This window comes from Eucalyptus grandis, chromosome 3 (genome assembly GCF_016545825.1).
Source record: "Eucalyptus grandis isolate ANBG69807.140 chromosome 3, ASM1654582v1, whole genome shotgun sequence".
Lineage (NCBI taxonomy): Eukaryota > Viridiplantae > Streptophyta > Magnoliopsida > Myrtales > Myrtaceae > Eucalyptus > Eucalyptus grandis.
In genome coordinates, this window is record NC_052614.1 from 68,913,314 (window position 1) to 68,927,268 (window position 13,955).

The following is a 13,955-nucleotide window of genomic DNA, read 5'->3' on the forward strand; positions in this document are numbered from 1 at the left end:
ATTTCCTTGAATGACTGATACTGAACCTCTCGGTTAATAAACATATTGGCATGTGTTAAGATGAAGGTTTGTGGAAATTCATTAATACAACACAAAGGAGGTAAACATGGCATATCGGCGCGCCCTTGTGATTCTACTATGGCCACTGTATACCATTACTGAAATCTGTATATAATACACTCATGGCTCTAGTTCCTTGATCCTTCTGCATACTTGCCGAGTTTCGTCGTTTCTTTTGGAAGGCTGCTAAATGGTGGAAATATGCAACCCTTGCAGTGTGCATAATGTCGATGTCAAAGGTCTCTAAATTTTCTTGTATATTATTTGTCTGGACAACAGCTTAAATTGTTATTTTACCATCGTCAATCTTGACTTTTCTATCAATCAATACTGAATTTCCAATTAACAAAACTGCCTCATTTATGGTTCTTAAATAGAAGGTGCATTTCATTGGTGTGATTGGGCATTCCATGTTAGATCCTTTTCCTTGTAAAATTTAAGAAATGAGTTGAATACGGCTTTATTTCTTTGTTTGGCTCCTGCATGAAGTTCTTTACTGTTCTGGTTTCACATTGAAACTTGCATATTTATTCCTGGAATGATTTGGGAAGATGAATGATTTGTCCTTTCTTCTTCCTGCTATGCACCTCTTTAGCTGATGATCTTTTCTGTGTTTCTGGAATAGGTGAGCGTCTTAGTCCTTGGGTGGCCATTGGATGTTTTCAATGGGCGTGTCCATAATTTTCTTCTAAGGAAGACGTGCTTGTAAGCTTCATGTTATCTCAACAGTTATGTATGGCGTGTGAAACAAATAGTGCATTTTTGAGATGAGCACAATCATTCACTGCTACAGGGGCAAGTTTTGTGCATTTTTGAACTGGATGGTCTTCTATTTGCTGCACTTGCTTTTATACACCTTACCAATCTTTTCATGAGAAGATTTATAGCCCAAGCTCCTGAACACGATCCTTTAAGATATTATACTAACAAATAGTGTTTCTTTCCTTTTTGCTTGTTCTCGAGTCTGTCAAATCAAGTTGAGCCATTAAAAGTTTAACAGCACTGTGCTCAAAATGAGTGTTCCTGTTTACATTTTTTGACATGCCTAGAACAAAAATGCAATATAGGTCCATTAGTAGGAGATATAAATGATAGTTCTTCAGAGGTTGCCATCTAATTAGAGCTGAAAGCTTGGTGTCAATTTCAGAGAGAGCGAGCGCGAGAGAGAGAGAGAGAGAGAGAGAGAGAGAGAGATTTGTGGGTTTAAACATGATAACGACACTGTGCACTGCTCGATTCTGCAAGAGAAATATTGTGCATCATCTCTTGTATTATTTTTACATCATGATGCATTGTAGTATTTACCTGGTTTGCTAGTGGTCAAAGTTTGGATGATGAGGGCAAAAAAGGGTTGGATTAGGATGAAATCAGGATCGTAGGGTCCTTGAAGCCAACAGGGACACAAGCAAGAACGTTAATTGCTAGTTTGATCTTGAATCTTCTCAAGACTAAAACCTTCCTCCTCCCCAGCTGAACACTGAGAGGATGATTTTCTTCATTGGTTCCTTCTTGTTGCTCTGAGCTGTTATGTTCACTGTCTCGTTGCCCTTTCCTTGGTCTTCTCCTCCCAAGTGGAGAGGATAACTCCTCAAGAACGCTCTCCTAAAATTGTAGTCTTCATAGTGAAAACTCTTCAATCTTGCCTCATTTTCATCTAAGCCACTGCAATCCATGTGTAAGCTTTCTGAGTCAAGTTGCTGAGCTGAACTCAGAGTTTTATGGTCCATAGACTCCATACATGGTGTGGTGAGGTTGTAAGTAATTTATGAAAGGACTGGATGATCCCACATGATATGAGAGCAAATCAAGACTGATTGATTTATTTGCTGAAAGCTAATGTGAACTCTTGTATTTGGTTTATTCGCAATTTTCCATTAAGGATATCCTGGCATATTGCAAAGTTCGTCCATATGATAGAAACGGATAGGAAAATGAATGTTTAAATGCTTACATTTAGGATGAGTCTTTTCCATATGTCAGTGTTGACTATTGAATCTGAACACTACAATGCTACGGTTATTCTTTTGTTTCTCGTGTCAGATACAAAAATTCATTAGAGGGAGTTGTTATTTTTCGTGAGGGTAGACAATCCTCCAGATCAAAAAATAATGAAATTCTGTTAGGGAACAATAATTCCAATTTCTGATGGTTCAGGTCTCAATCTGCATTTGGAAAACTGAGGTACACTCTCAAAACTTTCGACATTTCTGTCATATTTTTAAATGAAATTCACTGCGATCCTTCCTATGGTTAGACTAAATTGTATGGTTATCCCCTTATTTACAAGAACCTTCCAGTTGCCTCAGGATCAGCCTCCTCTGTCCTCTATTTTTATTATTCTGCTTTTGAAGATTTCTTATATACAGATTTCATTTTTTTTTTTGTTTTGTTTTTTTTTGGGTTATGGGCTGGGGCAAGAGCATTATTGTCTTCTCACCCTGTTCTTGTTCTCGTTTTTCTTCATTCGGCCAATTTTTCATATTCTCGATTGTTTGATCTAAAAGTTAAGAAAGCGTTATTTAGCAGGGAAATTGTCCAAAAGTGCAAATGCACTTTTGCGGTCGATTCCAAATCTTTAACTTTATTCAATTAAGTCCTAAATTTTGCTGGCTGATTCAGTCCATCTTGGCTTGGGAAAGATGCTGATGTGGGCCGCCCGTCTTGGAGTGGATAATTTTTTAATAATATTTTAATTTTTTAAAAACCTTAATATTTTTTAAAATTTTTTCTGTTTTCATTTCTTTTTGGCTTTTCGATGGCCGGCCATACAGAGCGGGTCATCTCGACCGTTGATCGTCCCTCCGAACCCGGAAGGCCAAGGAAAAAGCCAAAAAAGAAAAAAAAGGAAAAAGTAAAAAAATTTTAAAAATATTAAAATATTATTAAAAAGGCCTGCGATAGTTGGCGATGCGCGCGTGGTATCGACGCCAGCGTCGACATTTTCTACGGTCAAAATTGGCTTGATGGGTGAATTGGCAAGAAGTGAAAAGTTTAGAATTCAATTGGCAAAGTTAAAGGTTAAGGACTGAATTAGCAAAAGTGTGATAGTTCAAGACTTTTTGGACAATTTTCCCTTATTTAACGATCCTTATGATATCATTCTAGAGAACCACGAATATAAGACAAAATCAGCAGCTTGCCGTTGAGGGTATTGATCACTCTAGGCGTCACGTCAAATTCTTTAAGTCATATGCCTGAGAAAGCTAATCCCACGGGTAAGGCACGTTGAAAATGATCCCGAACGGGGACAGTCACATCGTTCGTCTAGAAGGAAATGGTGATTTTTTTAATCTTCTCATGCTTTTTGTCCAATTATAAGAATAAAGAATATCCGACAAAGGTTGCGCAAATTTGCAAGATATAGCTGCAGGAGCCAAACAAATGTAAAAGCTTGTAGCCTGCGTTTTGCAGATTATTGTGGGAGGATTACTGGGGGAATAATAAAATATTTTATGGGAAGAAATTGGGTGTAGGGAGAAATTCGAAACAAATATTGAAGACCCGATAAAACCAATTCAAGACAGAGTTAATATCAGCTTAGAACTTTCGTTTTGAATCATCTAAAAGACTTTAGCAGTAATGCAAACCGTAGGCAAGCAAGCAAACCATTTGCTTTAGCCTGTGACAAATGCATTAGAACCCCTTCAATTAGAGAAAAAAACAACCGTATCATCGCTCATCGAAGTTTCTGTATCTCACAGTTCGTTGTGGTATGCATCTTGCCAGAGGTGCTCTCTTGATTGGTAGGTCTTTTATTTGTGGATAGGATCCATGGAGTAACATTATTAATGGAAAGTCCGTATCAGATTAAGGGCATCTACGAAGGAGCCAATGCCGCACCTTTTGTCGAAAAAACCTTTTCACCAATGACATTTCTAGTTAAGTCCACGATTTTCTTTTCTTGGTAACAACTAAAGGACGTTGGTCGCTTTGCAAGTTTGCTCAAGTATCGAAGACTGCTGGGACCGGGTGAATTTCGGGCACGCTTGGTATTAGTTGAGTGTGATGATGAAAGGTTGTATGGTTAGGCGCGGTAGATATAGACGAAGTCTTTGTTGAATTGGGAAGCAAAGTAAATGGCCCATGCAAGATGCATAATTTTTACTTGAGCGGACGTGTATTTTCAAGGCACGTTGAGGGCCGCGACAAAGTGAATGGCGCTGGGAATGTAGCAGAACACACCCGGCTGGCCCAACCGTCGTCTTCAGTGTTTCCGCAATTCACGCGCAACATTTGAGTGTGGGTCTTTTCCTATGGAGTTGCCAAATTGTAATAAAAACTAGAAACGTGTTAGAAACGTGTTACTAAATATGTAGAGCCTCGACCAAAGGAATGGGCCAAGCAACAACAGCTTAGTTTCAAATGGGATAGATCCTTTTGCTCAGAGTCACATAAGTAACCTTGTAGCATTCTCTGCGACCTTGTTGGTGGAGACCCCGTTAATATCTGAGGACATGGCGATTTACATGAATTTTTTCAGATTCGTTGAGCTGGAAATTTAGATATTTCATGTTATTTAATAAAAGCCACATTTATATGAATGAAAACCATTTTGGCGTTACTTCTGACACGAAAAATAGCATTCCAGAAGGATTCGACTTGTTCCAATCTCCGTGATCCACCACCCATCACCAGCACTACAGCCATTATTTTCCTTTGATGAGTATAAGGAAATTGGCTTTTCGAGGGGAAAATGTAGCCAATGATGTAATGTAAATTGATAATTACAACGTCGAAAATATGTGGAGTTTATAATTTCAAGCCTGGCATGCAATGAATTGTGTTATCTATTGAAATATAACATATTCAATTTATTAAAACAAGTTGCAATGTTTATCAAAATCTCTCTTTTTTATATTGTTAACTACGGCTCCATTTATTACATATCAAACACCTAAATGATGAAAGATTGCCATTCCTAATGGATCGTTCATCTCGTGTGATAGGCAAATCAGGGCATCGTAAGGCGCTCTTGAACAACCCCTCTCCTTTTTCGTTTTGGTTAAATTGAGAATGAACAACAATTATCAAGATCTTTCACCAAAAAAAATAAAAAATAAAAAACAACAATTATCAAGATGGTTTCAGAGCATGAGGATTACTTGGCCCGAGTAGATAGCTTATGCTTATGACCTTGTGTATGCCTTTAGACTTAGTTTTCCATCTTTTTCATTTTCTTGTTGGACCAAAATGGTGAGTGACCAATGACCATCCTGTTGTCCGAATCATATCCATAAGAATAACGACAATGATATAAAGTCGATTTACTGAATTAATTTATAAAATGAGAGGCTGATTTATTTATAATAGTTATAAGACATTTGACACATCACATTAGAAAATCAGAATTTGGAAAGCATGCCTGGCACTCCTCAGATTACTTAAACCTGTAAGCAGTCAATTCTAATGGACCGTCCATAATTTGCATCTCCCTTAGTTAAAGTCCAAGAAATTTCATGGAAGTTGCCTATGGTGGCTTTATGTGGTCATTTGACGATGATGATGATGATGATGATGGTGATTGAGAAGGGGACACCACATTGTGGGTGGTAATGTTGCGACGTTGGTTTGAGTGTACAATGACTAATGGGAGTAAAGAAAAAAAGTAAGTTATTGAATGTTGTTCTAATTGCAACTCTTTCATCAAAATTTATTGATTATACATGACTTGTATGAAAAAGAAATTAGTTTACATTATATCAGATAAATGAATGTGTGATTATTTATTATAGAGGTACAAAAACTTCAAGTCCCCTGCCCCCCCCTCAAAAAACAAAAAAATCTTATTTATGTAATCATTTATTGTACATCAAAGTCCATTTGCTTGAGATATACTACCTTCTTAATATTTTTCTGTACCTAATCAACAATTCATGCGAATGGTCTGACATTTCCTTTTTCAGCTCGGACTTAGTTGTCCTTATAAAGCGACTGTTGGTATGCACCATTTCAATGCAGAGGCTCTAATAACTGTGTACTATGCTAGTTTCCATTTCGTCATGAAAATGAGCGCATGAAGCAGAGATTTCTCTTTTTAGGCCAAAACGGAGCACAGATCATTCAGTAAAATATTATAAATAAGCGATCACACGATTGTTTATTCAATATATAGAGTTGAGAAACAACATTTATTCCAATTTTTGATAATTTAAATTTATATGGAAAGGCAATTAAGTACCAGTCACAACACGACATCAAAGCCTCTGTCCTGTTTTTGAGTTCCTTCCATCTATTTCTTTCAAATTTTTTGTCTATTCTTGAGATTTATCAGTGGATGGGGAGCGAGTAGTTCAGGGGAATAAATGCGAGATGGAGACGGGGAGCGAGCAGGGGCGACCCAGCTGGGCCGGTATCCGAGAGGATCGAGACAAAGAGTCAAAGATGGTTGAAGAAGAGAGGGAGCAGGAGACTGACAAATAGTGACAATTCAGATCCGGAGGTCGATCCCGATTGGTCCGGCTTTCCCTATTCGTGTCCGTTTTGGGACGGTACTAGGGAGATGGCAAAATCGCACATTCATTGAGACGCTCGATTCGGTGCCCGCGCGCAGTGGGATTATAACTTGACTTTCGGGGCCTTCGACACTTCTTGAGATAAGCACGAAGGAAGATCGGACGTTTAATTTCCAAGTTGGAAGTTTTACCGATAAAAGAAACGGTCTTATGAAATACGTGTAGATAAATATAATATTTTATAGAGTATTATAGACACTTGAAATATCGAAGATTATTTACACATAATAATAATATGCGTGTGTATGACTTTCGAGACTGAGATTCTATTTGTTTAGTGAAAAATTAATTATTTAACAATACTTTTCTAAATATGGTAATTTGAAATAATTAGTTAATAAAAAATATTTTCATTAACAATAATAATTTATATTTAAATATTTTCTTGAATTGTGAAATACCTTTCATTCATTCGTTTTTTATAAATGGTACATGCAATCATTTTAATATTCTAATCGTTCATTTTTCATGAAACAAACAAAACTTAAAAAAAAATAAAAAAAAATAAACGGCAAAACTCAGAATTGAAATCACACTAAACAATACCATAGTCTATTTGGAATGACTTTTATATTTTGTTTTCTATTCAAATCAATTCCTACAACTTGCGTATTTTGATTTTTTTAATTCGAATCTAAGAAAATTTTCACAGTATTGAGACTTCGACTTTTAAGGTTCAAAGCAATTTCTCAATATCTTTGTTAAAAACCAAATAATATTGATTTTTAACAAAATGCCGGAAAAGGGTCAACCTTTGCTTTTACTTGAGCCCTAAATCTAAATCAGCTTTGCATTCAACGAGTTTCTGATTATAGGCCAGCACAGCCCACAGATGTGCATTCTTCATCTTTCTATTGAGAGACGGACGTAGTCTATTTTATTTTTTTTTTTTCTAATTTCAATATTTCTTTTTTTTTTTCTTTTCCTTTTCTCTAGGATGACTAAGGTGGAACAAAAACGCCAATAAAAGATTTTGCCCCCACTGCGCAGCCGACTTCCGTATAATAATTCTTTGTTCCATCCGAGTAAGTACGGTGGCAGCGTAGAGACAATCGCGGAAACGAACGACGAGAACAGAGCATTCTTGTTTTTTTCCTTTGTCGTTTCCCGGAGAATGACAAAAGAAAGAAGAAGAGAGACACTTTGTTCCCGTTCACGCAGTTTGCATCGATGCGAGGTAACATACGATCCATTTATATACAAAAAGTTTAAGTTAGCGCCCATATGAGATCCAAAAAGCTCAGCAATACGGAAACTGTGCAGCAACGCATCATTATCGTTTCGGCTTAGTTCCCCTAAGAAATTCCCAATTTGAGATCAAATCCCAATTTTATTTCAAACTCTTTTTATCTAAGAAAAATCACAACTTTTACTATAATCTTCAATTTCTGCTCCTGCGCCCACAAAATTGCAAATAGTTTCTTCGAACTTGTCAACGTCGTTGTTAATTAAATGTTGATTATCACAATTTGTGTCTTTATCAATAACCCGTGCCTCGCGTGCATACAAGACAGAAAGCCTCTTGCTATTGATAATTTTGAAAAAAATTATTGGCCCATTTTTTATGTGAAGTAGGTTTGGAATTAAAATAAAAATTGACAATTTTTTTTAAAACAAAAAAGTTCGGAACAAAAATTGAGATTAACACTAAAATTGAAGTCTTCTTTAGGAATTAGGCGCTATTATTTCTCTATTTCAATATAAACTTGCCATGTCATATAGCAATGTAGCCATTAATCCCCTTTTCTCCAAGACACAAACTCAACTTTTAGATTGATGCATTCTCATTTCTTCTAGATGCGATTTCGAGAGCACATACCCACTCACTCGTCAAACATTAGAATAACCTAAATTGCTATCTATAGTAGCTATAATTTGTTGCGAAACGAGTATTCTCTCGTTGCCAAGTTTTAAAAAGAAAACCATCTGTCTCAATAATAGCTCAATACGTGTTCTAAGGTCATTGGAACATCCAGTCTAATAATAATATTTATGTCGGACGTTTGAGCCGCCCTAGTACATACTTGTTTCTCGGCGCGGGGAAAGTAATTTACGCGGCGTGATTATTTCACATGCTACATATAGTAGCAGCAAATGTATGATCGGGAAACATTATTCGGGTACCAAAGTGGCCATGGACCACACGAGGAGGGCCTGCCCGCCCTGGGGGATACTTCGCTTTCAAGACACGATCATCTTCTCCTCCGCCTGAACTTCCGTTGAGCCGCAAGTGGGCAGTGGCGCTTTTATCTCCTCCAAGCATAAAGCCAAAACCCCATCAAATCATTGCCCCTTGAGAAAGGAAAAACCTGAAATTCCAAAAGCCATCCCCCACCCTTCCCCTCTCCATCTCCGTCCGTCCGTCCGTCTGTCCGTCTCTCTCTCTCTCTCTCTCTCTCTAGCAGTCAGTCTATTCAGAACACCGAGTGAACTGGGGGCCCTTGAGCTTTGCTGCAATGGAGGAGGCAGCATAAGGAGGAAGAAGGTAAACGGAGGCGGGCCGTCGGGTAATTGCGTCACTGTTCCCAGGAACCAGAACTCCGCCGCCGTGAAGCTCGATCTGTCCGTGGCCTCCGAGACCGGCGGCGGCGTCCGGTTCAGGAAGAAGCGCCGATGCTCTGAATTCAGTGGCCGAAGCTGGCCCGGCCGCAGGCCGCCCCGCCTGCGACGAGCTTCCGCGAGCTCGGTACGGTTGTCCGGACTTTTTCCGTTTTCGCTCGTTTTCGTGATCGGATCGTGCCTTTTGTGATTCGTTTCGGCTTTGCGTAATTCTCCTTTTCGCTTTTCTGCCACTGTCACTGTCTGTGTAGTGAGATTGGACAGAAGCAGGCAATTCCTCTGTGGGTACAAATTTTGAGGTTCCCGTGTGTGGGTTTACTGTCGGTTTTGCCAACTACTTACATCTCGTCGCCACGTTTTGGCTTCTCTCTCCTTTCGTAGTCGAGTCTTTATTGTGCATTTTATAACCGATGGCTTTCTCGATTTGGTATGTTCAGATGCAATTTAGATTCTTTGCTCCGTACTAAAATGCGGGTTGGATCGAGAATTGCCATATAGTTCCGCGGTGCTTGTGGGTTCTCGATGCTCAATGTTATGCGGTTGTTGACTGGCTGTTGGCTTTGATTTGCTTAAATCGAAAAAGTTTCCGACGCAGGTACCAAGGAGGAGATGTTTTCGAGTCTCAAGCCTGGTGGGAGTCCGACTGCGAAGATTATTTCAGCGTGTGCGATGTATAATCTTATATCTTGCAGCCGACTCTTATAGCTGCCGATGTGCTTTGTTGCATATGAAAGGCTTATAGCTTATGCGACCAGAATTCATTTACTTGTGTAGATGCAACCCCATCTTGGTGGCAACTCTCAATCCACCCGAGAAGCTCTTTCGGAAATGTGCCAGTGAATAAGTCTCTTCAGACAGATGGAGCTTAATCCGTGCAGCCCCTGCCGACTGAGCCCAAGAAGCTGCTTTTTGAGCTTTTTCAGGAAAGTTTTAATGCTGATGCTAAGTCAGGTGTTATGGCATTCCCTACCGAGTCCCCCAGTGAAAAGCCCCATTCAGTCTCCGGAGGAATTCTGCACAGTATGGAGGGGGACCCGAACCCATCTTCGAAAACAGCGAAGGTGAAATCTGGATCATCTTCACAGCGCTGCCTACCAGATTTGGTAAGAAACCTGAGTTTCGCGAGATGAAGAAGAGGATGAGCCCCCAGCCATGGTGGTGGAAGCAACCCAAAGCCTCGACAGGTCGATAGCACACTTGCTTAGCATTGCTTTAATCGACTTAAAACTGTAAAAAGCTTCCAAATATCTAGTCTGTTAGACTTTTAAGGCAAACGGACTTCTATATGAAACTTGGTGTGTGTAACTACTAGGCAAACTCCTGTGCATTTTTGAGTGACGGCTCCCAAATTTCCCAAAGTATCATGGCTAAGAAATTTGCTGGTGTCGGATGGTGACTATGCATTACCGGCCGCTTTATTGCACCTCAATTTTTATCTCACAAGGCAAAGCTTGTGTATGAGCCTGTGAGGTATTATCCATGTAACTCTGTTGTTGGAGTGGATGTCCCGGACAGTAAGTGGAATAAGGGGACAGTCTTTTAAGCCAAAGACAAACTGTTTTGGCTGCATTTAGGTTGCTAGAATGTTTCCTTGTTGGAGTTTCTACCTGTAGGTCACTTGCGTGAGGTTGAAAATCTCGTGGAGGAAATGCTAGATTCGGGCACAGTTGGAGTTTGAGTGCGAATGTTTAAAATGTATAACTAGTCTGAAGACCTCAGCCATACATTACATTGAAAGAGAATGATTTACTCTATGTTGTGTGTTGAAATATGGGGCAAAGGCCAGGGGTTTTACAGAGGCTAGTAGTTGCAGGAAACTTATCATGACCATATCCATTAATATAAGCAGAACTTGACTCAAAAGCCTTATTTTTACCTAATAAAAGTATCTTTAGTCGTCTCTTCTCAGAGAAACATCAGGTTCTGTTCTCCAAATTCCTCCGCAAATGAGCTGTTTTCAGTTGGACGGCCAAATAGAGCTTGTCCTTCATTTGTCAATGAAACTGAAATAAGCTTCTCTCCAGGACGTTTTATCATCAGCGTGCCACAAACAGACTAGAATCCCACCAGAAATCCTAGTATGATGCTTATGCAGAACCATACTTGATCCTCTTTCCTTATTTCCTTCATCTTCACGGTCATCATCTTGTTGGTCCCACCCTGTCGGAATCGCAACGTCGCGACAATGGAAGCCCATAGAGGCCAAGATTTCCGTCGAAGCTGGATGGAGGAATGTTGTGAACTGGTTGCGTGTGGGAATTTTTCCGTCTAAGTTATTGCATGACAATTCAAACTGGTCAAGAATGTCAAGGAAGACATGCCAGGAGGAATTTGGCCTGACAGGCGGTTGAATGAGGTCACGAGTTTGCAAGAATTTCAACCGTGACATGTTGCCCGGTATGCTTCCATCAGTTGGTTGTTCGACAATCAGTGCCATCAAGGTGGAGATTTGAGACCAGGCGGAATTTCCCCGAGAGGTTATTTCTCGAAAGGTCTATCGTTCATCAGCGGAATCAATTCGTTATATTCCACTGACCTTCCCTTATGTTTAACTCATGTTTCAAAGTAAAAACTATGGAATTCTGGGGGGTAAATTATAGTAAGTCTCTAAAGATTTCATCCCTGACATATTGCCGAAACACCTGGGAATTGATCCGAACAAGTCATTATTATGAGGTCCAAGACATGCAAGTTCAGAGAGTTGCACAGTTGTTCAGGAATTCTTCTGCTGAAACTATTGGACCGGAGGATCAATTCCGATGACGAATTGAGGCTTTTTCAGTCCACTGTGGTATTATCCCGTGAAGTCTGTTTTCCCTAGATCAAGTCTGTACAGGCAAGTGAAGTTTAACGAGCAAGAGGGTAACTCTCCAGAAATATTGTTGCTGCTCAGCTTTAGCCATTCAAGGAAGGTAGTAACAAGCACATTTGGCAGGAATGCTACCAGAGAACAATTTCTCTGAAAGATCCAAGATCTTCAGTTTTGGCATAACAGTCCCACCCAGCATAAATATCTCCAGAGAGAGCATTGTTCGATAAATCAATATAAACTAGATTCTTTATCCCGCTTGCTGAACAAGGTAGGTTCCCAGTGAGTGAGTTGTTCGACACATCTAGGTACTTCAAGGCTGACGTGTGGCGGTCGATATTTGCGGGGACAGATCCTGAAAGCGGGTTGGTTTTTAAGAGAGTTGATTCACATTGGACCAGAGGGAAATAAACCCTCCAACTGGTTGGAAGCGAAGTTGACTATAGCTTGAGAATCGAAATCCAAGAATCTGGGAAGCTTCCACACTATTTGATTTTCGGAAAGATCTAATGTACGAAGTTGTTGAGACATTTCTCATAGCCAATCCGGGCATTGTATCTGAAATCGCTGCTCCTGAAAGGGTTATGGTCGACAGTTTTTTCTGATTCTTCAGCCACTGGGGAAATTCCGGGCCCAACTGGCAATCCTCGATCTTGATGGAACTTAGATTGAAAATGGGAACCCAACCATGGGTGAATCTGAACTTCGGTGAACTGGGGTAATCAAATGATATTTCGAGACTTTCCAACTCTTTTTAGATTCCGGAGATGACTCTCCATAACAAGACCTCGCCAAGAGTTCGAATAAAGACCCAAAGTGGTCAACTTATGCTCTCTGGTATGGTACCATCCATCTCATTGAAGGACAAGTTCAGCTCAACCAATCGTGACAGATTTCCGAGAGAACTCGGGATTGGTCCTCAGAAGAATTATATCGGAGAGTCGAAGAACTTTTAAATATCTGTGCGTTACCAAAGAGTCAGGCAACGGACCGTTGAAATTGTTGGCACTCAAATCTAGCTCCTCTAAGCTGCTGTTCATGCATCCGGACAAGCCCACTTCAAGCTCGCGTGTTTCCTGTCAAGTTATTGAAGGACAAGTCTGGCTTATGCAGTTTGCACAACACACCCTCTGCAACAGCGGGAATGGAGTCCTTGACTTGAGAATTACTGAGTGTGAGCTCAAGAAGAGTTGTTATGTTAAAAATCCATAGAGACATTGTGGAGTCAAAGTTGTTAAAGAGAGATCAAGAACAGAAAGCGATGTGAAGTACACAAATGACCCAGATTCAGGGAAGTCAGAAAGCTGACATCCCACCAAGCGCAACTCCTTTAGAGAAGGAAGCATGTTGACCTTCTCCAGTCAATGAGCAGATCCCCTTTTTGAAATTGACACCTCCCAAGTTAAAGGTAATTCAAAAAAAGAGGCTGAAAAAACTAATTTAAATCTGAAACCTGGAGATCACCGTAATACGGGTCAACAGTGAGGTCAAGATAGTGCAGTTTGAGATTCCCCTAATTGGGGAGGGACAATCCCAAATGATGCTTGGGGGTGATCAAGGTGGGTCAACCTCTTGAGAGAGCCTATGAAACAGGGAATGGGACTGCCTTGGAAATTGTTGTGGCTTAGATCCAAGTAAGTCAAGTACTTCAAATCAAGCAAGGAAGGACTTACTTGGCCGCTCAGACACATTGGCTTGTAACCTTCTAGTACAGATTTAGCATCATCATCCATGTCACATATGTTAGGGCTTCTGAGATCCAGCTTCACGACACGGCCTGTGCAGTTGTCGCAGCTAACGCCATCCCATTCACAGCAATCTTGGCCGGTCCAGGAAGAGAGCTGGTTTGAAGGGTCTTTGAGACCAGCTTTGAATCTCAACAGGGCTTGTCTTTCCTTGACAGGGCAATTGGTGGTGCTGGAGCTTATTCCATTGGCTTCAAGAGTACGAAGCTTAGAAAGCAAGTGAAGAGAGAGAAGCGGATGAAGGAAACAGGAAAATTTCACAACGGCCAT

The 13,955-nt window shown here is 40.1% G+C and overlaps 1 protein-coding gene across 1 annotated transcript; it reads right to left on the reverse strand.

Moving 5' to 3' along the window:
• Window positions 1-12,071: 12,071 nt before the first annotated feature.
• On the reverse strand, window positions 12,072-13,955 carry LOC104435653 (probable inactive receptor kinase At5g10020). The gene is made up of 3 exons (XM_039309970.1): window positions 13,614-13,955; window positions 12,932-13,016; window positions 12,072-12,295 (listed from the first exon to the last, which is right to left on the reverse strand). Exons 1-3 carry the CDS (start codon window positions 13,953-13,955, stop codon window positions 12,072-12,074), a joined length of 651 nt encoding a protein of 216 aa, XP_039165904.1.